The sequence below is a fragment of the Gekko japonicus genome, unplaced genomic scaffold (genome assembly GCF_001447785.1).
Source record: "Gekko japonicus isolate JY-2015 unplaced genomic scaffold, Gekko_japonicus_V1.1 scaffold1971, whole genome shotgun sequence".
NCBI classification, from domain to species: domain Eukaryota; kingdom Metazoa; phylum Chordata; class Lepidosauria; order Squamata; family Gekkonidae; genus Gekko; species Gekko japonicus.
This window is the reverse complement of record NW_015167110.1, coordinates 231,767-257,532: the sequence shown is the minus strand read 5'-3', so window position 1 is coordinate 257,532 and position 25,766 is coordinate 231,767. Positions and strand designations below refer to the sequence as shown.

The following is a 25,766-nucleotide window of genomic DNA, read 5'->3' as shown; positions in this document are numbered from 1 at the left end:
TAGGGAAAGGGAAAAGAAGGAGGGATGGAAGATAAAACGGGAGGAAAGAAGCAGGCCAAGGTAGTGGGCAGAATAGAAGAAAAGGAGAAGCTGTGGGGAAGAGGGAAGGAAGGAAAGAAAATGGGGAAAAACAGCTAAAGATAGTTCCAGGGGTTCTCGGAAGAGACTGATTTTATGGATTCATTTCAATCTGGCCTCTGTTAGCCAAATTGCTTTATTTACAGCAATTGGCAATTTATAAATGGGTCCTCGTCAACTATACCAAGGTCCTGTTCCCACCAAGGGTTACCAGAGAAGGATAACGAGGCTGTTGTTGTTAAAATAGATGTCTTTTACTTAAATAATAAATCTCATACAAACAATACTGATGCACTCACACATTCAATCAAGTTCCTCAGAATTACAGTATAAAAATAAGCACAGTTGCATTAGCAGGTGGGGGTGATGATGGGCAATACTTATCTGTCTTTGCAGCTTTGGTTGTTCCAATGAAGAATGGATGGGAAGAAATGTAAACTAGGGAATTCACACACGACCAGTACCAGCCAGAACGTGTGGGTCTCTTGACTGTAGATCAAGAGATCAAAGTAGAGGCAAGGGTTTGGGGATAGCAAGTGGGACTTAAGAGGAGTAAAAAGCAGACAGTGGCTGTTGCGGGGGAGATGCTAGTTGATCAAGTAGGAGAGAGAGAGACCATGTGATTGGTTCTCTTCTTTTATCGGGCGATCCAGGAGGTGGGTGGTGGCCGTGCCAACCTCCTGGCCCACCTACCTGTTAGTCCGTCCCAAAAACAATCCTATTGGTTGCATGGAGGGAGGGGTGGTTACCTAACAGGAGTGGCCAATATTGAAATCTAATACCTTACTCAAAGAAGGGCATCTGGGCAGGTGTGAAAACCTTGGCGTCAGGATGCTCCATTGTAGTGTAGATGAAGCTAGCCATTCTCATTGTGAATCAAATGTCCATTTGGCAGGAAATACCAATGCAGGAACAACGCAGTGATGGGTAGTACGTGACTATAACTATTTTTGCAATGGGGGCTGTCTCTGCTCAAGTTTTTGTTTCTTACTGCTCACAATAATGGAGGTGTGTGCTTCTTCACCAGGCTGGTAACTGTGTAGCTAGAACCTTATTTACACGTGTAAGGCTTGTGCAGGCACCTTCTATGTGTTGCATCACAACAGGTGACTTAAAGTGTGCAGTCTTCTGAGCCTATGTGTGTGTGTGCACAGTCCATTGTGTGTAGCAATAAATATAGTCCATAAAGTAAAATATTAAATTCATTCTCTAACACTTCAGGCTGGGATTTGGAACAGAGGCTGCTTTGGTTTCCTTGGTTGATGAGCTCTGCTGAGAACTACACAGGGCAAATGTGACTTGCCCATTCTGCTCAATCTTTCAGTGGCCTTTGACACTATCAACCATAGTATCCTATGCCTCTCAGCCCTGGAACTAAGGGGCACCATATTACAGTGGTTCGAGACAAATCGGGGCGGGGGTAGTCTCAGAAGATATTGTTGCGGGATTCCTGCACTGCCCCATGGCCATTAACCTGTTTGGTGCCGCAGGGTTCCATCTTATTCTCCCCATATGAGAGAATAATATCCATATGAAGCCTCTGGGAGAGGTCATCAGGAGGTATGGTATGTGGTGCCACTGGTGTGTGGATGATACCCAGCTCTACCTTTCTTTTCCACCTAATTCCAAGGAGGCTGTTAATGTTCTGAACCAGTTCTTGGAGTCAGTAGTAGGTTGGATGAAGGTGACCAAGCTGAAGCTTAATCCAAACAAGGCAGACATTTTCTGGGTTAGTAGAAAGGCAGACTAGGAACTTCAGATCTTTCCTGTCTTGGATGGGGTTATACTCCCCTTGAAAAGCCAGGTCACTGTTTGGGTGTGCTGCTTGACACAGTGGTCACCTTAGAAAGCCAGGAGGCTGCTATGACTTGGAGTATGTTTGCCCAGCTCCGGCTGGTGCATCAACTGCATCTGTTCCTGGTTCAGTCACATCTAGCCACAGTGATCCATGCCTTAGCTACATCTAGACTAGACTATTGTACTGCAGTTTACTTAAGGCTGTCCCTTGAAGAGTGTTCAGAAGCTGCAGCTAATGCAGAATGCTGCAGCTAGACTCTTGGTTGGGGCTAGCTATCAGGAGCATATATCCCCAATAATACAGTAATTACTCTGGCTACCGATCTGCTCCCAAGGTCAAATTCAAGGGGATGATTTTGTCCCTTAAAGGTTTATATGGCTTGAGACCAGGGTATCTGGAGGATCATCTTCTCCCATACATTCCTACCCAGTAATTAAGACCATAACTGCCCCACCATTAAGGACACCCATTTAGTACGTACACGAGAGAGCGCCTTCTCTGTTACAGCCCCACAATTATGGAACAGTCTCCCCAGGGAGGTTCACCTATCCCTCCATTGTTGATTTTCGGGAGGCAGTTGAAGACTAGTCTATTTAGAACTGCAATTTCATTGGTTTATTTTTTGTTATTGGCAGTCCTATTTGGAATTTTAAAACTCTTTTATTAGATATTTGTTATTTTTAATTGTGTTTTTATAATGTTTCATTTTTATTGTAAGCTGCCTTGAGTTCCTGAAGGGAGAAACACAGCTAACAAAAGTTTTAGATAAATGCAGAATACGGATGAAAACAAGATCGAGTCAAAATAATAAATGTTCCACTTAGAGTGGGTGTGGATCACTCCATACTGTTGATGAGTTGACAAAGTAGAATGAATCTAAAGATGTACATAAATCTGTGTGGAGGCACACTTTCTGTAGTGAACTAACCTTTCCCAGTCATTATGGAGTCCATCTCTGATGAATTCCTACTCTGCAGCTCTCTGGAAATTAGTTTTTTTACAATACTTAACCCAGAGGTTTTTTGCAATACTTAACCCAGAGTTTCTTAATTCTAGTTTTACCCTATATATGGAATTAGATTGAGAAAAGACGATATTTTGAGGCAAATAAAATCAATTGTACAAAGACTGTTTTCTGCTTTGTAAGCCTCGTTGTATTTATCTGTTGTTCTGTTTCCTTGTCTTAAGTGTTTAACACACTGGATCCAGATCCCTTATTGGAATCTTTTGTTATATTATTTTTGGTTTTTCCTTAGCTTCAAAAAAGGCGAAAAATGATGAAGTTTGTGATCTCCATATTTGTGCAGACCTGTCCTCTTTGCGTATATTTATACGAGAACAAAAACGCTGGATATCTGAAATTTGTGTTGAAGGTAAGAGTGAAGCTTGAAATAATATTGTTGACTGTTGAGATTTCAAGACCCGAGAGATTATGTCTTGAAGATTGAATCGTACTTGGTGTACTGATTGATATTGTTATGTTTAGGTCTTGAGAGCCAAATGATGATGAAGAAAGCAACAACTGAAATATCAGCCAAGTTAAAGAATATAACTATCATGGATCGTGATGAGGCAGCCCTGTATACAAAGGTATAATGAATGCTCATTTTTTAGTGTTCATGTCTGTTAGCTAGTAGAGCCAACTGTGTGCTAGGCTTTGTACAGAAAACTGATACTTACAATCTAAATAGAAGTTCTTTGCCTGATATAAATCATAATGTTTTGGGGTGGGCACAGACTGGGAAAGCCCAGTTCAGGGCCCCCTAGAGGTTCTCTTCCGGAGCTCCGTACCTGAGAGCTCCCCCTACAGAAAACTGATACTTACAATCTAAATAGAAGTTCTTTGCCTGATATAAATCATAATGTCTTGGGGTGGGCACAGACTGGGAAAGCCCAGTTCAGGGCTCGCAAGCTGGACAGCCCCGAATCGAACCCCTGAGCAAAAACCACCCAAACTGTTCAGGTGGAGGGCCCCGCCCACGTTGTGCCTGCATCATCCAGAAGTGATGCAAGCGTGTCGCCCCCCAATGCGCTTGTGTCACTTCCGGGTGGCACCCATGTCACTCGGAAGTGACGCAAGCATGTTGGGGAGCATGCTTGCATCACTTCTGGGTGAGCTGGAAGCAGGGGCCCAATGCCACCTGGAAGTGACGTAAGTACGTTGGGGGGCCAAACTTTTAACAGTGAACACTTTTTTCCAATTTCAAGGCTCTCTATATTACTGGAAAAGAAGTCTTCAGTTTCAGACTAGTGTCTTATGTGGATGCTACAGATGGTGTTGCTTACACCAATATGAATGCTGTTGACAGCCGGGTTTACTTAACAGTTGGCTGTATTCAAATTGTTTTTGTCAACAAATTTGTTTCTGCTGTTTTGGTAAGTTAAAACTTCATTTTCATGTTTTGTCTTAGCAAATGTTGAAAGCATATTCAAAGTGACTTACAAGTAAAACCATATCATACTGTTTTATAAGATTAGCAGGACAAGGCTCTGGAGAGGTTGCTCCAGTCTAAGCTGATATAAAGCAGTTGACTTAACTGGAGTAACTTTTCATAGGGTTGTACTGTAGAAAACACTTCAACTGGAATTGTGCATTTCCATTTCTGCAGCCCACATTCTAATGTTGAACTTGTTAATGAGCAGGTCAATTCATAATCCTAAAGTCTAGTCAGTGTTTTCTAAGATTGTGGTGATAGCTGCCATTTGTTGTGGTTTCTGACCAATCACTGGCTTATAGCATTATGTAAACAGGATTGGGGGTTGAAAATGATGGTTAAACTCTGTATACTTTGAGGTACATTGTTAGATCTGAGACTTTTTGCTGCATAATATTAAAGTCAAGATCATGATAGGTATGCTTTCCTGTTTGTTATGTGCTAATTAACTGTGTGGCCCAGAGGCGCTGCCTTACTCTAGGGTTGGCCCAACAGCATGGGCACCCCACTTTCTAACCTGAGCCAGAGAACCACAAACTCAGGCCAATGAAGACGACACTCCTTGTTCTGAAACACAGAGCAAGCCATTGCTCTGGAAAAAGGCTCTCCATTTTCAGGTGGCATAAGGCAGCCCTCAGAGCAAACCTCCAGTCTTATCCCCCCACCCAGCAAAAGTATGCATATGAAACAATGGTAGTTCGACCAGGTAAAGTATCTGCATTTCTAAAGCTATTCAGTTGCCACCTGGCACATAGCTCTTCTGTTTCCAACTCTGCATATAGTCCCTTTTGTGATTTCTACTCCTATGTGAAAAATCCTTGGTCTCAGTACTTATCCTTCATGCTCCATCCCTCGGGATACTGAGATAACTAATAAAACATTCAAATTATTACTGATCCTTCCTGGCACCTATTAGGAACCCATTTCCCAACTTTTGTCTAAATCTGGGAATCTATTCAGCGTGCCTTGGCTGGACCTTCAGTGGCCATCAAAACCCATTCAGCCAGCTCCAGTTGACCTGGCTAAGCCCATTATTGCTATTGTGAATCCAGACTCTGCCCCTCTGAACCCTCACTGGTCAGCTCTAGGCCTGCCCCATCTGGTGCCACACCTCCTGAGACCCCTAATTGGTCAAGGTAATCTTTTGTCTTCACCTTGGACAAGCCCCTCAAGGCCTCCCATTGGTCTGCATTGTTTTCCAATGTCTATATCCAGCAAGGCACATGGGTTCAGAGGGTGTGCCTTTGCCGTGATGCCAACTGGCAGTCCATCCCCAAACTTTTTTTTGGGTCACAATCCCATCTTAATGGACATCTGCACATTTGGACAGGTCGTATCACCCCGTAATTGACCCCTCTATTCGCTATCAATCACCTCTGCTTTCTTAGTTCTGTATTGCTTGCTCTTTTTGAATGCTTAGTGTGCTTGTAATTAGGGATCCACAACGGGCTTTACTGCTAGTTCTTTAATAAAATCTAATTTACTCTTCAAATTTGGAGTCTTCCTACTGTACTGACCTTGGTATACAATTGGTGGGCAATCCCTGTAACCCCTCTGGTCTCCCCTGGCGCATAGCTAATTTCCTCAAACAATGAGGCAGGCCATTGGCGGTAACAACTGATATTGAATCCACAAAATCATGCTGGATTACTCTTCATTTCAAGTTAAGCCATCATGGTGTTGTAAATTAAGCTACAGGGACAGGAAAGGGAAGAACTCTCAAAAATTAGAATTAGAAGTCAGTCGCCAATGCAAACATTTGATACTTCAATAAGTTATATAATGCTAGTTTGCTAATTTGTCTGATACAAGTTGCTGAATTAGATCAACCTTCTAAATGATGGGTGCTATGTGAAATTAATAAAACACCAATTTCTTTGGGTTCCAGCATCAGATTTTTAGGAATCTGAGCAACCTAATTGCATCCATCCTTCCTTAACACCTGTACTTTGTATGAATACTATTACTATTTCCCACCATATGAGGGAAAAGGCAGTCTTGATTCCTTTTTTCTAAATTGAACAATCAAATTTTGCATCTGGTGATTTACTTTCTAGAGTATCAAGAAAGCACTTTATGGCCCCGTTCACACGGAGCAGAAGCCACGCTAAATAGACGGAAGAGAGGCGGAGTTACCTGGCACGATCACACGGCAACATCTGGGGAGCGTAGAGCTCCCGTGGTTGAACTGTGGCGAACCGCCGATAAAACGGAGCAAAAAACTAGTACCTCGGAGGTACTAGTTTCCGGAAACTGCGGGGCAAGGGCGGGCGTCTGATCGCGTTTCCGGTGGCATCCGGCGCCCGTCCATGTCCCCTTGCGAAGAAGATTTTTTTTCCCCCAAGTCTCCGTGGTTGCGCATAAGCACTCAACGGAGCATGCGCATTCGTAGTGTACACAAAAAAAGAAACCCAGTTCGCCGCGCCGCGCGCTTCTTCGTTGCGCGCAGGCATGTGTTGTGATCGACGCCTCTCCGTAACCACGGAAGCTCCACGGTACCTCCACAGAACCTCCACATGAGGTATGATCACTTTACTGCGTGTTAGTTTGCCCCGGGGCAAACAGCCACACTTCTCCCCCGCAGTTTCCTGCGCGTGTGACCGGGGCCTGTGTCTACAAAGTGTCAACTTTTGTCTTTTCATTCCCATTTTTGTATGGCATTCCTTGATTTACTTTCTAGAGTATCAAGAAAGCACCTTGTGTCTACAAAGTGTCAACGTTTGTCTTTTCATTCCCCTTACAGTTAAAGGAATTGTTCTTCAAGACCACAGATGTGTATTTGTACCCATATGTGTACACTTCCTTTCCATTTCCCACTTCCCAAAACAATTTTGGCACTTGAGCGTATGTTTGTGAGGAAAACACACTGAAAATTGGGATGTACTAACTTGAACATTGATAAATAACGAAACTGACAGTATTGCTGAAGTGTTTCTATCTTTTCTAGGCTTTTGTAAACAATTTTCAAACGGCAAAGGAAGCAATTACTGAAGCCACTGTTCAGGCTGCAGAAAAAGCAGCTACTGGTGTGAAGGAACTGGCTCAACAGAGTTCACGAATGGCCCTGGATGTCAATATTAAAGCACCTGTTGTCATAATACCACAGTCAGCAGTATCTACAGATGTTCTTGTTGCTGATTTTGGTTTGATCACTATAAAAAATGAATTTTCACTTGTTAAAGCTAAAGGTCGATATAATCTTCCACCTGTTCTTGACTGCATTCATGTGAAACTGAGTGAACTGAAATTATACAGGTGATTTACTATGATTTGTAGTCAGTTATCCAGAATTGAATTGTCAAAATGAACAATGAATAAAAAGACTTAAGTATTGTTAGAATGTACTGTGTTCTACAAATAAACCAAACAGAAAGTTAGCATTTGCTCACAAATGTTACTGTTTAAAAAGTAAATCATTACTAGTTCCTTATTCTTTTATGTAATATCTCTTAACTCCAAATCTTTTTAGTATTATTCTGGAAACCCAACATACTTAAAAGTATTTTCTTTCTATTTTTTCATGAACTGCAATCCTAAGTGAACTGTGGCACTCTTATTAATAATTTTCATTTCTATTTACAGATCAAGCATTGTAAGAAACTTACTGCAAAAGGAAGTACAGCTGCTACAACCATTAAATCTTGAAGTAACTGTTGAACGCAATTTAGCTGCTATCTGGTATTATGAAATTCCTGATATTAAAATATTTGGACATCTCAAACCAATGAATGTAAGTTTTTAGTTTAGAAATCTATTTTGTGAGCATGATTATGATGAATTTCTCACCATACCTGGTTGCCTATGGAGCTGAGTAGACCACATGTTCAAATATAGGATCTCCCTGTTATGTTCATAGTGCCCCTCCAAGTGAGAAGGAATTGTGAGTGAATGGAGCACATGAGCCCAACACTTATTCCTCCTCCTCATCCTTGTAGTTTTCCCTCCTCCTTTAGAATCCAGAAGGCAAAAAACCCCTTATGAATAGGCCAACAAAAACATTATTCCATTTTGTTTAGAACATTTAGAAACTTAAAAACTGATAAATCACCAGGCCCAGATGGCATACATCCGAGAGTTCTGAAATAACTCAAATGTGAACTTGTGGATCTCCTGACAAAAATATGTAATCGTTCCTTAAAATCTGCCTCCATTCCTGAGGACTGGAAGGTAGCTAATGTCACTCCCATCTTTAAAAAGGGTTCCAGAGGAGATCCGGGAAATTACAGGCCAATCAGTCTGACGTCGATACTGGGTAAATTGGTGGAAACTGTTATTAAGGAAAGAATTAGTAGGCACATAGATGAACAAAAGCTTATTGAGGCAGACTCAGCATGGTTCTAGTGAGTGTAGGTGGGCAATTTTCTCAGTGGAGGGTGGTAAGCAGTGGGGTACCGCAGGGATCAGTACTTGGTCCACTGCTTTTTAACTTGTTCATTAATGATTTGGAGATGGGAGTAAGCAGTGAAGTGGCTAAATTTGCGGATGATACGAAGTTGTTCAGGGTGGTGAAAACCAGTGAGGATTGTGAGGCACTCCAAGGGGATCTGTCAAGGATGGGCGAGTGGGCGTCAACATGGCAAATGGGGTTCAATGTGGCCAAGTGCAAGGTGATGCACATTGGAGCCAAAAATCCTAAATATAAATACACATTGATGGGGTCTGAACTGGCAGAGACTGATCAAGAGAGAGATCTTGGAGTTGTAGTGGATAACTCACTGAAAATGTCGAGACAGTGTGTGACTGCAATAAAGAAGGCCAATGCTATGCTGGGGATTATTAGGAAGGGTATTGAAAACAGATCAGCCAATATAATAATGCCCCTATATAAATCAATGGTGAGACCTCATTTGGAATACTGTGTGCAGTTCTGGTCACCACACCTTAAAAAGGATATTATAGCTTTGGAAAAAGTGCAGAAAAGGGCAACTCGAATGATAAAAGGGTTGGAACACTTTCCCTATGAGGAAAGCTTAAAGCGCTTAGGCCTCTTTAGCTTGGAGAAACAATGGCTGAGGGGTGACATGATTGAGGTTTATAAGATTATGCATGGGAAAGAGCAGGTAAAGAAAGAGGTACTTTTCTCCCTTTCTCACAATACAAGAACTCGTGGGCACTCCATGAAATTGCTGAGTGGTCAGGTTAGAACGGATAAATGGAAGTACTTCTTCACCCAAAGAGTGATTAACACATGGAATTCACTGCCACAGGAAGTGGTGGCGGCGACAAGCATGGACGGCTTCAAAAGGGAATTAGATAAGCATATGGAGCAGAGGTCCATCAGTGGCTATTAGCCACAATGTATAGAAAGGGGCTCTGGGGCAAGTGATGCTCTGTCTTCTTGGTGCTTGAGGGGGTCAACAGTGGGAGGGCTTCTAATGTCCTGGCCCCACTGGTGAATCTCCTGATGGCACTGGTATTTCTGGCCACTGTGTGACACAGAGTGTTGGACTGGATGGGCCTTTGGCCTGATCCAACATTGGCGTCTCTTATGTTCTTATGTTCTTAACATTGAATTTAATGGGCTTATAAAGAGGGATTTCTGAAGGAAGGGTGTTCTGCACACAAAATAATGGGTCAGAATTGCATACACTATAAAGTTTTCTCATATCAATTGATGTTCAAACATATGTATTATAGAAATATTTAAACAAAACAAATTTTAGATGGCAGAAATTATGCCTCTCCGTGGTTCTGTAATGTTTAATACTGTTTTGCATGCTCAGGCAACATAAAACATAGAATTTTTTTTTCCAAAGCTGATTCTGAGTCAAGAGGATGTAACCACTATCTTAAGGACTCTGAATGAAAATTTAGGAGAGACTTCTAGCCCTACAGCTCCTGTACCAGAGCTCAAAGATGCTGGAAGCAGTCACAGTGAAGCAGTCAGTACGTCACAGTATTCTGGAGGTATGTTTGGCTACAAAATGACTTAAACAAGGTAGCTACAAACCAAGGACCAGCAAGACTCAAAGGATGGAACTGAAATGCTCTCTCTCATGCTAGCCCCTACTTTCTTTCTGTTTCCAGCTCTTACTCCATCCCCAGCTTAGTCTCTACCTTCTTTCCTATCCCCCATTCTTTTCTTCCCAAATTGGTTGCCATTTCCCTCCATAGCCTCTTCCACTGATGCTTCTTTCTCTTTATTGCCTCTTTCTCTCCCAGCAGTCTGGCCACCTAGATCAGTTAAGCAGCAGGGGAAAGGAAGGCAGGCTTACAGCAGAAATCCTGACCTGGAACTTTGTGCTCCACGTCCCTTGACATTGTCAACCTTCCGCTGGGATGTACAATTAGGACATTCCCCTTCATCCCCTGCCAAACAGGCTGACAGTGTTGGCAAGGGACTTGGAGAAATTCATTGGGGAGGTCACATCCTCTTCAGGTTCTGGCTTCTTCATGTTGTTTACACTTCTTCTTTTCCCCTCCCACTGCCTCTTCCATCCCTTTTTCTTTTCCTGCCACAACCAACTTAATTGTTCACTTGATCTCTTCTCCTCCCTGCTGCCTCTGCCATTGCGTTGCTCACCAGCAATACTGCCTGCCAACCTTTCTATACTGCTTGCTTGTGTCACTGTCTGCCCACCCACTGGCGCTGCCAATACATTTCCCTCTCTGCCTGCTCCTGCTTCTTCTGGCACTTATATATTGGGTTGCTAAACAACCCTTAAAACATAAGCCATGTTTCCTCTAGTAACTTTGGGTTTTCAGGATTTTTCAAAGGCCCCTCAACCCCTCCTCCCATTTTCTGACTTTTCTGCAGTCTTCCCCCCATATGATCAGAACTTTATTGTGTTGATTTTTTGATCCATACTCTGAGGTCAGAAATATACTGATAAACACTGCTATGTAAAGATGCATAGATAAAATTAATAAATATTTGATGTGCATGAGAATGCTCTGAGTGAGGGAAATAACTTAGATATAACCAAAATTTAATTGTAGCTTTTGTTCATGTGAAATTCACTATATGGTTTCTAAACATGATGCTGATGAAGATTCAGGACCCAGTAAACAATATCAACTAAAGTAGGTCATAGAGAATTACACCCATTTTGGTACATTTGGGTGATTTGCTGTTACATACACATCTAGTACAAAGCTGTGGTGGAAAAAGACACAGAATTGTTCTTTTTTCTTGGAACAACTCTTGGATTCCACTTTTTATATATTTTCTTAATACAAAGAAATTGTAGACCCATATTGCCCATATGTGCCTGCACCTTGCAGTCATACACACCCAGCAATGGGTGTGTAGTTTTTGATCCAAAGGGCATTTTAGAGACCATTACGATAGAAGATTGACAACCAAAGAACACCATCAATATTCTTTCATGGAATATAGCAGGCTGGTTTAGATGCCAGTCCTATTCCCCAGGCATTCCCTTCTTTTGTCAAATTATGATGTTCTAGTGCTCCAAGAAACCTGGACTTCAGGGGCCTTGGAATTAGATGGTTACCACACTTATGCGGTCAAGGCAGTCCCCGACGGGCCCAGGTAGGCTTAAAGGGGCTTTAGGTATCCTTATTTCCATCTCCCTATAAGTAGATTGCATGGAGTTGCATAGTCTTGAATTCCAACCAGAAATTAGTCTTTTCTCCCCAAGTCCTTCTGGTTCTCGGTATAGACTAGGCAAAATCACTCATTAAGCAGAGCGTGACTGACATTGAAAGACAACTGGATATTCTCAGTTCTGGCTATTTGTCTCCAGCAAATACCAGATATATAGTCACTCCTGCAGCCTATTTACATTCTCGTTAATCCAATAATTCTAGAAGGGCATCCACTTTAGCCAAAAGTATGTCCTTGCCATCTGCAGTATTGGAAGGGAGGTTTAAAGGGACCCCTTACTGAGTTTTTGCTCCTGCCTCCTCCATGAAATAGACTCTCTAGAACATATATTTTTCAACTGTGTATACCATAGGGTGATCTGTATGGAGACCATTAGCCCACTGTTAGAAAGGTTTCCTAATAGATCAAATAAAACTAAACTTGATTACCTTCTGTGTGACAAGAACCATCAGAGAACAGGACAGGTGGCTAGATTTTGTGCCCAGGTTTAATATTTTATCCGAATTATACATGAACAAGAAAGGGGACCAGCAATACTCGTGGGGGGGGGGAGAAGAGCTCCACACAGAGCAGGAGGAGGAGGAAGCAGCAGCAGCAGGTAAGCCTCCCCCCCCTCCAGACACCAGCGGCGCGGCCTGAGTGGCTGCCAGCCACCGAGCCCGCCAATTCCCCCTCCCCGTCCCAGGTCTTCTCCATCCCCCCTCCACCACCACCCCCGGCTCCTATGGCGAGGCCCGAGTGGCTGCCAGCTGCCGGGCCTCGCCGATCTCCTCCCCTCTCCCCCGGTCTCCTTCACCCCCCTCCCCCAGGCTCCAGCGGCAAGGCCTGAGTGGCCTCACCAATCTCCTTCCCCCTCTGGCTAAAGCAGCTGAACTCTTCTTCCCCCCCTGGCTCGGGCCCCACCGATCTCCTCTCCCCCCCGCTCAGGGGTGGTGGGAGGAAGAAGAGCTCCACACAGAGCAGGAGGAGGAGGACCTCCCAGTCTCCCCCCCCCCAGCTTGGGCCCCGCTGATCTTCTTCCCCCACCCCAGCTCCGGCGGAGAGGCCTGAGCGCCTTCCAGCCGCTGACCCGCCAGTTCCCAGAGCGTTCTCTGTGCATGTGCAGGGAACACTCTTTTAATTTTTACTTTTTAGGTAATTTAAATATTTTTCCAACTTTTCATATTTTTCTGTACACCTGGGCATTGCCCCAAGTGTGCAGGAAAATCTCCCTGCCCCACAGGTGCCCCCAATGTGCAGATTTAGTATATAGATTTTATGGCTGTCTTATTTTATCTCTATGTTATAGTCACAGATTTTTAAATTGAAGTATGCCAGTGTTGGTTTTATCCCATATGTTTTTATGTAAAATGATTAAGTGTGCTGGTCATTGACTGTAACAATAAATTTGATTGATTTGCTCAGTGATAAGTTGGTCAGACTTAATCTCAAGACTGCCTTACTTATATTTGTCTTTAGGGAAAAGGTCTCTGAAGGCTGCAGTGCATTAGAAAACATGTCATTTTGTCTTTTCTTGCTGGTATTTGCAACTCATGTTAACGGCCTTAATTTTTTTTTTAAGGTGGAATGAAAGTGGTAACATCTGCTGTGGTGGAAACACGCTCCTCTGTTAAAGTTAAAACAACGCTAAAATTGGACTTCCAGTTTGATTCCCTCACTCTAGTTTTGTACAGTCCAAACTCCAAGCAGGTGAGCAAATAAATCCTTTCCAGGAACTCTGTACCTCTCTGTATCTCAATGAGCTTAGAACTACACATAGGATAGCTCTGCATTTGTTAGCAGGCAGAGAGCTCAATTTTTGTTCTAATAATATTCATCTGGCTAGCCAATTGAACAAATTAGATTTAGGGAGACTGAGGAGATATGCTTGATGTGTCAGGAACGGTTTTGTTATTTTTGGCATTTTTTAGTATTTAGTATTTTTTTTAATAAGGCTAAATTTTGTGGCATTTTTATGACACTTTGTAGGGCATGTGTTTACATAGTGACATAAGAGAAAAAAAGACAGCTTTATATATGAATTAGTTCTTATTAGACATGATGGTTTGTTCATTCCAAGAATGGCCATAAGAAGTCCTCTGGTTTACATACTCAATTTTCTTCTCATGTGTGAATCAGATTTTTGAAGACTTTGTTTCTTGAGAAACTGCAGGTTGTTTTGAGACATCACACCAAACCATGATCTTCTATATCTAAGTCACCAGAGGGAGCGGTTGAGCCAGAGGACATCTGAGGGTAGTTTGCCTGCACTTGAGCCACAGACTCTTGTTGCTGTTGTCACTGTTTTTCTCAGTACGTTTTTACTGCTCCATGAAACACTTCAGTACAGCCAGCTGAATTCTTTCAAAAGGGTAACAACAAAATAGAACAGTCAGAAAGCATTTAGAAACAATAAAGCCACATACTGTGACAGTTTGGCTTTAGAAAAAGTGATAAGTGGATGGAATTTTCTGAGTCATGTTTGTTATCTTGATTTTTACCTTGCTGAATTACAGACTAGTCTCTGCCTGATGCTGGAGGGTCACACAGTTTGCTTTGTTATCTGTATGCCATAAATTAACTTTCAGTTCTCTGTTATGTATGTTTTTCTATTGAGTTTGTCGAATCTGGTCACAGCAATAGCAACTATACATTTGCAGAAGCATTATACTTAATTCAGATTTTTCATTTTCTTTTCAAAATAGAGTTCAGTTCTGGATCAGCGAGATAATGCTATGAAACTTGCCGAATTCAAATTGGTGTTAATATCAGCTGCTGTCAGAATGTTGTCAGATGAGTCAATGAATGCTTCTGTCAAGTTAACAAACTGCACTTTAGATGATAAACGACAGACAGTTCAGAAGGCTACACCAAGGTAGTTATTTCTTTGAAAGAAAAGAGATTGAATTATTGACAACAACACCAACTTTGTTGGCAGATATTGAATACAATTCAAGGTAGCCACTTAAGCTATAAACATATTCAGAACTTTCTTTGCACTTCTCACAACTGCAAATCCCATAGTGAGTGAGCCAAGCTGCTGTTCAAAACAATGTCTTATTGGCCAGATCACTGAAAACTAACAAACAAATCATGAGACTGCGCACTTGATTGCATTGAAACTTATGCATGCACACAGTGTATCTCACTGAAATGAGCTCAATTTAGAATGTTGCTGTTGTTTGCACAAACATGTTTAGATTACAGACTCCAATGTCACATATTTTTACAATTTATATTGAGTTTTAAATGCTTATTTATAAAATAATGGAAAATAAGCATGTGAAGGAGCAATACTTATGTAAATTAACTCATGGAAATGTCTTTTTTGTCTTCAGTGTTTCAGCAAATTGGTAAAAAGTAGTTTAAAGTGTGCTCATGATTGTTCTTGCATGAGATCTTAGTTTAAGAAAGAATGGGCAGCCATATTTGGGATCCCAGCAGTCTATAATTGTTGAATATGTATTTCCATTTCTCACCCTTTTCAATCCCCTCTATTTGTCTTTTATTCTCTGTTTTCCCTTTCTTTTCTTGGTTGTTTTCCAGAAACGTTCAGATCCTACACAAAGATTTAGTGATTTAGTAACTGAGAGCCAGTTTGGTGTAGTGGTTAGGAGTGTGGACTCTAATCTGAGAGAACCGGGTTTGATTCCCCACTCTTCCACATGCAACTGCTGGTGTGACCTTAGGTCAGTCACAAGTTTTTTCAGAGCTGTTCTCTCAAGAGCAGTCCTTGAAAGAGCTCTCTCAGCCTCACCTACCTCACAGGTTGTTTGTTGTGTGGAGGGGAAGGAAAAGGAGATTGTAAGCTGCTCTGAGACTCTTTCAGGTAGTGAAGGGCAGGGTATCAATCCAATCTCTTCTTCTCTTCTTCTAATAAAGAATGAACCTGTGGATGGTTGTCAGTAAGCAATATAGCAATAACATTTTGAGACAAAACATGTATACAGACACACAGTAAATGCTTTGTTAATTGGCATCTGCAGGGAATTGGAGTTGGCAGTTAACCTAACAATCCAGTTTACAAACTTTTTATAGTGCAGCAGCTTAGTGGGCAGTAGCCATGGCTGCTCCTCAGCCACTTGTTCTCACATGACAGCGGGCAATGGAGGAGAAGGCAGAGTGTCTTCTGGCCATGGGTGTTACTCGCGCAGTACCAGTATGAGTGGGTGGCACCCACGGCCAGAAAGTGCTTTCTGCTACCATTTGTAGCATGGTATATATAGAATTGTTCTTGTATAAATTAAATACCTGTTGACTTGCTAACAAAGTGACATAAATATAAAAGCAAGTTTAAAAAATTTAAAGGAAGTTTAAGGCTAGATTGTCCATAATCTTTAAACCTGCTTTAAACCTGGGACCGAAATATCTGAAGGACTGCCTCTCCCATACGTCCATCGTAGAGCCTTGTGCTCGTTGGATCAACACCTACTGGTTATCCCCCACCCAAAGGATATCCACCGAGCCTCAACCAGGGCCAGGGCTTTTTCTGCCCTGGCCCCGGCCTCATGGAATCAGCTCCCACTGGAGATCAGGGCCTTGCAGAACCTTTTACCATTCTGCAGGGCCTGCAAAATGGAGTTGTTCTGCCAGGCCTTCGGGTGAAGCATCAGGCGTCCATCTTAGTTGGCCTCCCTGCTTTAGCTCCCAGTCTACTGAAAGTTCTGACTTCATTTATATAGCCCTAACAGTCTTTCTTTTATACAAATTGCTGCTACCTCTGCATTTTACTGTTTTAATGATTTTAATGTAATGTAATTTTATTGTAATCAGGGGTCGTTTCATAGAAAAAGAGCTAGGGGAACTCATTAGCATAACTTATTAGCATATGCCACACCCCCTGACAGCACTGGAAGTGTGTCATAAGGCCACACCCCCTGACATCACCGGAAGTGTGTCATAAGGCCACACACCCCGCCCCCAACAGTCCCGGCCGCCGGCGCCGGCCTTGCAGTTCCACTGCGCTGAATGAGGGCCGGAAGTGGGGCAGCCGGAAGCAGGGGGCGGGGCTTCATCATTTGCCCCTCCCCCCGTACCTCACCCGAGGGAACTGCAATCCCCCACGATCCCCCCCGAAATGACCTCTGATTGTAATAAGTCTTTGATTCTGTAAGTTGTGATCCACCCTGAGCCCATTTGGGGAGGGTGGAATAAAAATTCGAAAATGTTTTTAAAAAATCTGGGAGGGGCTGGAAACTACACTGGTTTCAAGACATTGTTTGAAGGGTTTGTAATCTATTTGCTTTGGTTGATAGAGCAAACATGTTGATGATAGACATTTATGAATTTCCCTTGAAGAAGCTTGGTAGTCCAAATAATGTTTTTGAAACTATTGTTGTTGTTCAGTCGCACAGTCGAGTCCGACTCTTCGCGACCCCATGGACCATCTCCTGCCAGGCCCTCCTGTCTTCCGCCGTCCTCTGAAGTTTGAAACTATAGATATTATTAATGAGCCCTTGATGTCCATCATAAATCATTAACTAATTCATGGTACCTTCCCATGGCTACTCAAAGAAATGGTTATCTGTCCAGCTGTCAGCATGGTGTAGTGATTAAGAGTGGCAGACTCTAATCTGGAGAACTGGGTTTTTCCCCATTCCTCCACATGAAGCCTGCTGGGTGACCTTGGGCCAGTCACAGTTCTCTCAGAACCCTCTCAGCCCCACCTACTTCACAAGGTGCCTGTTGTTGTTGGGAGTGGAAGGGAAGGAGATTGTAAGCCACTTTGAGACTCCTTAGTGTAGAGAAAAGTGGGGTATAAAAACCAACCTTCTTCTCCTTCCTACTACTACTACTACTAAAAAAAAAATCCCTACAAGAAAAATGATGTGTCAAGAGCAAGGGGCAGCAGCCCCCCCAAATCCTTATAAGTTACGGAAGAGAAGGAGAAGTAAAGGCTGAAGGACTCTGAATTGTGCCTTTGAGAATTGTGCCTTCAGATGAAGAACATCAACTAAAGACACCAGGGCTTTCTCTATCCCACATGTACCTTGAACTTCTTTAAATCATTCCTTACAGATTGGAATCACAGGTTGCTGTTGGAGACCATTTTTCTTCTGTGTGAGAGTTGTCACGTGGGGTTCCCAAGGGCATAGTCTTATCCCCCATATTAATTCAACCTCTATGTAAAACCTTTAGGAGAAATCATTTGTAGCATTGGAACTGGATGTCATCAATATGCTGATAATGCTTAAATCTTCTTCGTGGTCTCTGTGCATCACACCTCTGGGATATAGTGCGCCTGTGCCGACCCTGATCAGTACTCGTCAAAAGCGAAAGGGATTTTCGCACCAATTCCCCTGTCACATGCCGGATTCCACTGCGCATGACTAGGGGAGGGGCACAACAATCCTGCCAGTTCTCTTCTGACCGCAGCACTGGTAGGATCTTTTCTGCTCCGGTCGGTATTTTCCTTGGCTTTCGGCCTGTTTTTCATTGTTTTTCTCATTGAAACTTGTAGTGAAAGGACTTATATATTTTTCTTCTTGTTGGATTGTTACGGGGGGTTCTTTTTGCCCTGAAAACCCATTTACCCACCTTCCTTCGACCTATGGCCAAGAGTTGGGGCTTCTTCAAATGGTGCCACCAGTGTGGCAGTAAGATCGCCCCTCCAGACGGACACTCTCTTTGCCTGTTGTGCCTTGGGGAAGCGCACCGAGTTGACTCTTGCACGCTCTGCGCGATGTTTTCCAACCAAATCCGGAAGAACAGGGCGGTGAGACTTCGTGTTGCGCTTATGGAGCTCGCTCTTTCCCCTGTGGCGTCTTCTCAGGACACAATGGGTCATGCCTCGAAGTCGACTCCCGCCTCGGGATCGACTGCTGTGCTCGCAGTGCTAATGCACTCCGATACCGACAGGCCGGCGCCGAAACATTTGGTCCCGATGCCTCGGTCCGATGCCCAGACTCCCTCCAAAAAATGCAGGGAGGGCAAGGACAAACAGCCCGTCAAGCCTAAGAAGCCTAAGAAACACCCCCCAGTGCAAGCGCCGCTGACCCCATGGAGGGTCTCGGACGCCATCGTTGCTGGGGCAGCTTCACTTGACTCCTCTGGCTGTGAGCAGCACAAAGGTGTCCTGTAGTCGCCTTTGCTACATCCTATCCAGCTCACTTACTCTGAGCATGATATGGATTTGACTCAACTTTCCCGGTCTTCCAGTGGCGAGAGCCTTCACTCAGATCGTGGAACTGGCACTTTTGTGCATCCTCCACACCGATTGGCTGATCAAGATCGACCATCGGTACTGATGCACGTACCCGTGCCTCCATGGGATCACAGGCAATGGCAGTACCTGTATGGAGCGTATCCATTTGCAGGCGCCATGCCTTGGCTTCCTCCATATGTGGCAGAGGGGGATCGTCAACTGACCTCTTCCCAACTCTCTCGGCACAGAGACCACCCTCTGGCACCCGAGTTTCCAAAACCTCAGTCATTGAGGTTGACGGGCAAACTTGGCCCAACCGTCAGTACCGAAGCTCCCGAATCCACCAGAACCGACACCATCGACACCAATAGTGCCAATGCTTTTCTCGGAGCTGTCAGAGCATTCCTTCTCCTCCAATGCCTCTGCTCCTTCGGGGGATGAAAATCCCGACCCCCCGCTGGAACCTTTGCCATCCCCGCAGGTCGCAGATGACCTCCCGATTTCTCCATCAGAGGATCTAAAATCTTACGGGGACTTTATTAAATGAATGGCCAACAAGCTGACCCTCTCCACCGTACAACTTCCTCCTGTGGTCACAGACTCTGTGTTTGACATTGTGCAGAGGAACACTTCCACTGTGGTTGCACTACCCATGACATCGGTCCTGCTGCAGGCGGCTAAGACTCCCTGGGCTCACCCAGCCTCCACGCCCATTTCCATTAGGAGAATTGACCATTATGTACAAGGTGCAAGAACAGGATGCTGAATTTCTGTTCATTCACCCCAAACCTAATTTGGTGGTGGTCACTTCCTCCTCCAAGGGCAAGCATAGCAACCTTGTGCCTTCGGACAAGGAGGGAAGGTAACTAGATTCCTTTGGCAGAAAATTTTATTCCGCTGGAGCTTTAGTCATCCAGACATCTAACTATACTGCTTGCATGGGGCGGTATCAATATGCTCTATTGGAGCAATTGTCTGAATTCCTAGCAGCCCTCCCCGAGGAGTACAGTCGGCCAGCTCGCAGCATCCAGGAAGAGGGTATGCTTCTGGCCAAACACCAGCTCTATGCAGCTAAACATTCCCTAGATGTGTCAGCTAAGATGCTTACCTCAGCGGTCACGCTCAGATGACATGCGTAGTTACGGTCCACAGCTCTGCCTCAGGACACGAGATCGCTGGTGGAGGATCTCCCTTTTGAAGGAGATGGGCTTTTCAGCTCCACAACTGATATGGTCCTGTAAGATCTGGACAAAAGTATCCTTTTGTAATGTTGGAGTTTCTTCAGCCCCTAAACCCACGATGTGGAGTAGTTCGTGGTCGCGCAGATCTTCTGCCAAATCCTCTCCTGAAGAGGAGTGGCAACGATCACCCAATCTACCTGCATGTTCCTATGGGAACAAGCCTAAATTCTCTTCAGTCACGCAGTCTTGGGCAAAGGCAGCCAAGGCCCCCAAGCAGAGTCTTTGACTTTGGCCCTCGACATCTTCCTCCCACTCATCTGTCCCCTTATCTGGCTGCATGGCAGCAAGTTACCTCAGACCAGGGGATACTTTCTGTTATCGAAAAGGGATATTGAATTTATCCAACTTCTCGAGGGCTCCCATCTTGTGCTGACACCACCATCAAGTACGCTCAAGAAAGAGGTTCAAAACCTTCTGCAGAAGGATGCTATAGAACCTGTCCCCAAACCTCATTACTGCACTGGTTTTTATTCTCGTTACTTTACGGTGCCAAAGAAGGACAGAGGCCTCCACCCTATCATGGACCTCAGAAATCTCAATTGCTTCATTGCATACCGGAAATTCTGTATGACAACACTACACAGCATTCTCCCACTCCTCGGCAAGAACCTGTGGATGGTGACTCTGGACTTACAGGATGCATATTTTCATGTAACCATCCATCCCTCCCACAGAAAATTTTTGCGTTTCGCAGTCGGGGACGACCATTTCCAATGCAAGGCCCTCCCGTTTGGGCTCTCAACAGTGCCCAAGGTCTTTACTAAAATGATGGTGGTCATTGCGGCATACCTCTGGCTCCAGGGTATGTGAGTTTTCCCGTACATTGATGATTGGCTATTAATAGCAGATTCCAAAGAAACCCTGCTCATCCACATAAATCTGGCACTATCCACCCTCGATGGATTGGTGTTGAAAGTGAACTTAAAGAAATCAATGCTCATTCCCTCACTGAAGGTCCAGTTTATCGGGACAATTCTGGACTTGGTAGCCTGTTGAGCATTTCTTACCCCCAAGAGAGTGGACAATAAGGGTGATAACCCTTATTGCTCTCATTTGGAGACAAGGGGAGGCATCAGCAAAACAAATCCAACGACTCTTGGGTTTGAAGGCAGCTACAAAAGCGGTGCTACTGTTTGCCAGGCTACGAATGAGACCTCTCCAACTGTGGTTCGTGAGGCGTTTTCACCCCCAATTTCAACCTCACTCTCTTCGGCTCGTGCTCCCTTTGCAAGTCCTGACCTCCCTGGAATGGTGGGAAGCCCCAGAAAACCTCTTCCAGGGAGCTCCATTTCATCCGCCCAGCCCGGAACTGACCCTTACCACAGATGCATTGCTCTGGGGATGGGGAGTGCATCTCCAAGGAGTGTGCCCAGGTGCCCGGTGGGAACCTCACGTGGCACACAAACATATCAACTTTCTGGAACTGTTGGCCATCCAGTATGCCCTCCGGTCTTTTTGTCACCAGGTAGCCTATCACTCGGTAGCGGTCCTAACCGACAATACTACTGCGCTGTGTTATCTGAATCGTCAGGGCGGGACGGTTTCCAGGAGCTTATGTCGCTTGGCACTGGAAATCTGGAATGAATGCCAGTCGTGGGGTGTGTTCCGAGTCGCTGCTCACCTTCCAGGTCTCCTGAACATACAAGCAGACTTCCTGAGGGGTGTGTGTGTGTGCATCCCTGCATGAGTGGGAGCTCAATTGGTCTTACCTCCGGCAGATTTTCACCAAGTGGGGACAACCGGAGGTGGACATCTTTGTGACACAGCAGAATGCCAAGTGTCGTCTGTTTTGCTCCAGAGCAGGTCGGGATCCCCTGTCTCTGGGAGATGGATTCCTGTTTCCATGGTCTCACAGACATATCTACCTGTTCCCACCTATACCTCTGCTGATCAGAGTGATCAACAAACTCATGAGGGAACGACCTCGGGGCATACTCATAACCCCATGGCGGCCACGCCAGCAGTGGTTCCCTCTCCTGCTCCATCTGTCCAGGGGCTCCTTTCGACACTTCCCGCTGATGTCAGATCTCCTCCTGGCTCAAGGGTGGGTGGGTGCTTCATCACGATGTTCCCCACCTCAAACTCAAAGCGTGGAGGATTCCATAGCTCAGATTCGAAGTAGGGTAGATCACGTGTTGCTGAACTGTTGCAAGCCATCTACTCGTGCTTCCTATGTAGGGAAGTGGAGGAAGTTTCTCGCTTATCTGGACTCACTCAACTTGCCTCCACCTCCCTCGGAGTTGGTTACAATTTTTGGGTTCCTGTTGTCCCGTATGGACTTGGGTCTTAGTTGTACCTCGTTGAGAGTTTACCTAGTGGCCATCTCTGTCAATCATCCTATGGTAGATGGCTATTCTGTTTTTTCTCACCCACAGACAAATCAATTTTTGAAGGGCCTCGTTCGCCTCTTGCCATTAGCTCGGAGTCCCACGTTCTCGTGGGATCTGCCATTAGTACTGTCTACACTTTTTTTTTTTAGTACTGTCTAAACTGATGGGCAAACCATTCGAGCCTATGGCGACCTGCAGCCTGCAGCTCCTCTCTTGAAAGACTGCCTTTCTAGTTGCCATCACCTCTGCAAGGCGAGTGAGTGAACTGTCTGCACTCTGTTGCGACTCACCATATTTGGTTTTTCACCATGATGGTGTCACCGTGGCACCAGATGTCTCCTTTTTACCTAAGGCTGTGTCTGAGTTTCACCTACGGGCTGACATCTCTCTTCCAACGTTCGTCCTGTCCCCTGCGGACGAGGACGAGCATCGTCTGCACTCGTTAGATGTTAAGAGGGCCCTGCTTTTTTACCTGGACAGGACGCGAGCCTTTCGGCAGTCCCCAGCCCTGTTTGTTGCGCATGCTGCACCCACACAGGGAAACAAGCTCTCTTCCCAACATTTGTCCAAGTGGATTGTAGAGACAATCAAGCTCTGCTACCTATTGGCAAAAAGACCACTCCTGGGCCCACTACGAGCGCATTCTACCCGGGCAGTAGCTACATCCACAGCTTTCCTGAGAGGTGCGTCCCTCCATGAGTTCTGTCACACAGCGACCTGGGCTGCTCCTCACATGTTTGTGAAGCACTACGCCCTGGATGTTCATCTTCACCAGAAATCTGCGGTGGGATGGGCTGTGTTGCAGGCGGCGTGAGTCTAGGGCCTTCAGCTCCCTCCTTCAGGTAAGCTTGTGCTGCTTGTTAATCTCCCAGAGATGTGATGCACAGAGACCACAAAGAAGATAAACAGGTTGTTTACCTGTAACTAATGATCTTCGAGTGGTCATCTATGCATTCACACCACCCGCCCTCCTTCCCCTCTGCTTTTGGTCCTCTATTTTTACTCTGAGACTGATGGCAGCAGTCAGAAGGAACTGGCGGGATTGTCGTGCCCCTTACCTAGTCATGTGCAGTGGAACCCGGCGCGTGACAGGGGAATGGGTGTGAAAATCCCTTTCGCTTTCGACGAGTACTGATCAGGGTCAGCGCAGGCGCACTATATCCCAGAGGTGTGAATGCAGAGATGACCACTCGAAGATCATCAGTTACAGGTAAGCAACCTGTTTTTCTATATCTCTCTATCCAAGTCCCATGTTGATGAAATAGAACCATTTCCTGACTGCTTTGGCTGAAAGTGAACAAACTAAGCCAGACAAGATGGAAATAATCTTGGTGGGAAGCCTGAAGTCTTAAATGACATCATACTTCCAACTTTTGATAGGTTCAGCTGACCCTTGCTGGCTCTGTTAAGAGCCTAGGTGTTAGTGGACCAACACTACTGCTGGAGAAGCAAGTTAATGAAGCTGCAAAAAACAGTTTTTTCCAACTTCATTTAGCCCAGAAGATATACCCCCTATCTTGACTTGGCCAATATGGCCACCTGGATCCATGCCATGGTTACATCAAGACTAGAGTACTGTAATGCACTCTGCAGTGGTCTCCCTTCAGCATCAACATCAACTTGGAGACTTCAGTTGGTGCAGAATGCAACAGTTATAACTGGAAGCTAGGCAGAGTATGCATGTTATACCTATTCTGCTGTCACTCTTTTGACTGCCCATCAGTTATTGAACTCAGTTCAAGGTATCACATACAAAACCCATCAAGGTCCCTCATATCTACCGAACCACCTCTTCCCTTTGCTCCACCATGAGTGCTTCGCTCATTGCAGCATGGTCTCCTGCAGGTACCACACTGCAAATGGACAAGATCAACAACTGCCCGTACATATGTCTTCTCTATAGTGGCCACTACCCTGCAGAACAGCCTACCTGAGAAGGCCAGGAAGGCTTCCACATTCCTTTCGCTTCTCAAACTATGTAAAAAAGAATTGTTCAGGGGAGCATTTTTATAAGGAAATATAAGGAAATATGATAACAGATTGGCCTAGGAAAATAAATTGTGTTTCTGCTGCTATGATACTATGTTCTTCATTGTTAACTTGTCATGTTTAATACTTATGCTTCAGAGAACAACTCCATTTCAAAATTCTGCAATTCTTAGTCCTATTACATTGCTTATTAGATGTATAATCCTATTGATTGCACTATATTGTGTAAACTGCCTTGAGTCTCGGTGAGAAAGACAGACTATAAATAATGTAAAATATATTTGCTAATTGTTTTGCAGAATGGTGGAAATGAAACACGGATCGGAAAAGAAAGTCATGGTGGATATAAGCTATAAGCAGGGAAGAGATGGCACCACAATTATTGACACAGTTGTTCAGGAAACATACCTCTGTGCCAGCATAGAGTTTTTACTAACTGTTGCAGATGTGTTTCTAAAGGCAACTGCCGAAAGTGCTGCTGCACAGAGGAACTTCAAGCAACAAACTTTAGCTGTGAAGGAACAAGGTCAGTACATTATATTGTTCATGTACTGTATGTGTGTGTGTTCGGCTCAAAGTGGATCACAACAGAGCCCATTACTTGTCTAATATCACAACAGCCTAAGATCAGCCTTTACAGGCATTCACTTTCAAACCATGCAATCTGCCATGTTAAAAGGACTTTAATCTTTCAGACAGGTTGTTCACTGTATTTGTTTCTGTGGTACTGTTGAGGTTGAAGATCTTCCTCACTATATGCTGTGTGTTTTCTATTTAATTAGCAAGAAATTTTAAGGAATCCTGCCTCCCAGCCAAGGAATCCTGCCTGCCAGATTTCAGATGGATAAGAGAAAGGGCCCCAGGTTTATAGCAAAAATATGTTTCAGGCTGTGGTATCTTTGTTTTCATCCAGCTTTGTTTAATAGGTAATTAAATAAATAATTGGGAATCTAAAAAGTCTGGGTGCTTTAGAATCCAGAAAGTATGAAATATGAGGAGACTACTTCTACCTCTAAAGGGAGTCTTGAAAAATATTTTTCTAGTAGGCATGGCAATGATGGATGGGGAGGAGAGCCAGTGTGAGGTAAGGGGGCAGGAAGCATGAAGAGAGATGAAACTAATAAATAGAATACATACAATCCAAAATTAAATCAGACTATTTATTTCTGGTAGGATTATCCTAAGGGTGTTTTTTCCCCAGCTAG

General features: G+C 44.4%; 1 protein-coding gene across 1 annotated transcript in view; it reads left to right on the top strand.

Annotated features, from left to right (window-relative positions):
• VPS13A (vacuolar protein sorting 13 homolog A (S. cerevisiae)) overlaps positions 1-25,766 on the top strand; it is a gene marked incomplete at its 5' end in the record, with an annotated part of 218,593 nt that overhangs the window by 92,805 nt on the left and 100,022 nt on the right. Inside the window, 9 exons of the mRNA XM_015412948.1 lie at positions 3,133-3,249; positions 3,363-3,466; positions 4,085-4,252; positions 7,259-7,566; positions 7,894-8,041; positions 10,068-10,218; positions 13,440-13,567; positions 14,563-14,732; positions 24,861-25,087. Of these exons, the coding sequence (XP_015268434.1) occupies positions 3,133-3,249; positions 3,363-3,466; positions 4,085-4,252; positions 7,259-7,566; positions 7,894-8,041; positions 10,068-10,218; positions 13,440-13,567; positions 14,563-14,732; positions 24,861-25,087 (1,521 nt within the window). The remainder of the gene's footprint in view (positions 1-3,132; positions 3,250-3,362; positions 3,467-4,084; positions 4,253-7,258; positions 7,567-7,893; positions 8,042-10,067; positions 10,219-13,439; positions 13,568-14,562; positions 14,733-24,860; positions 25,088-25,766) is intronic.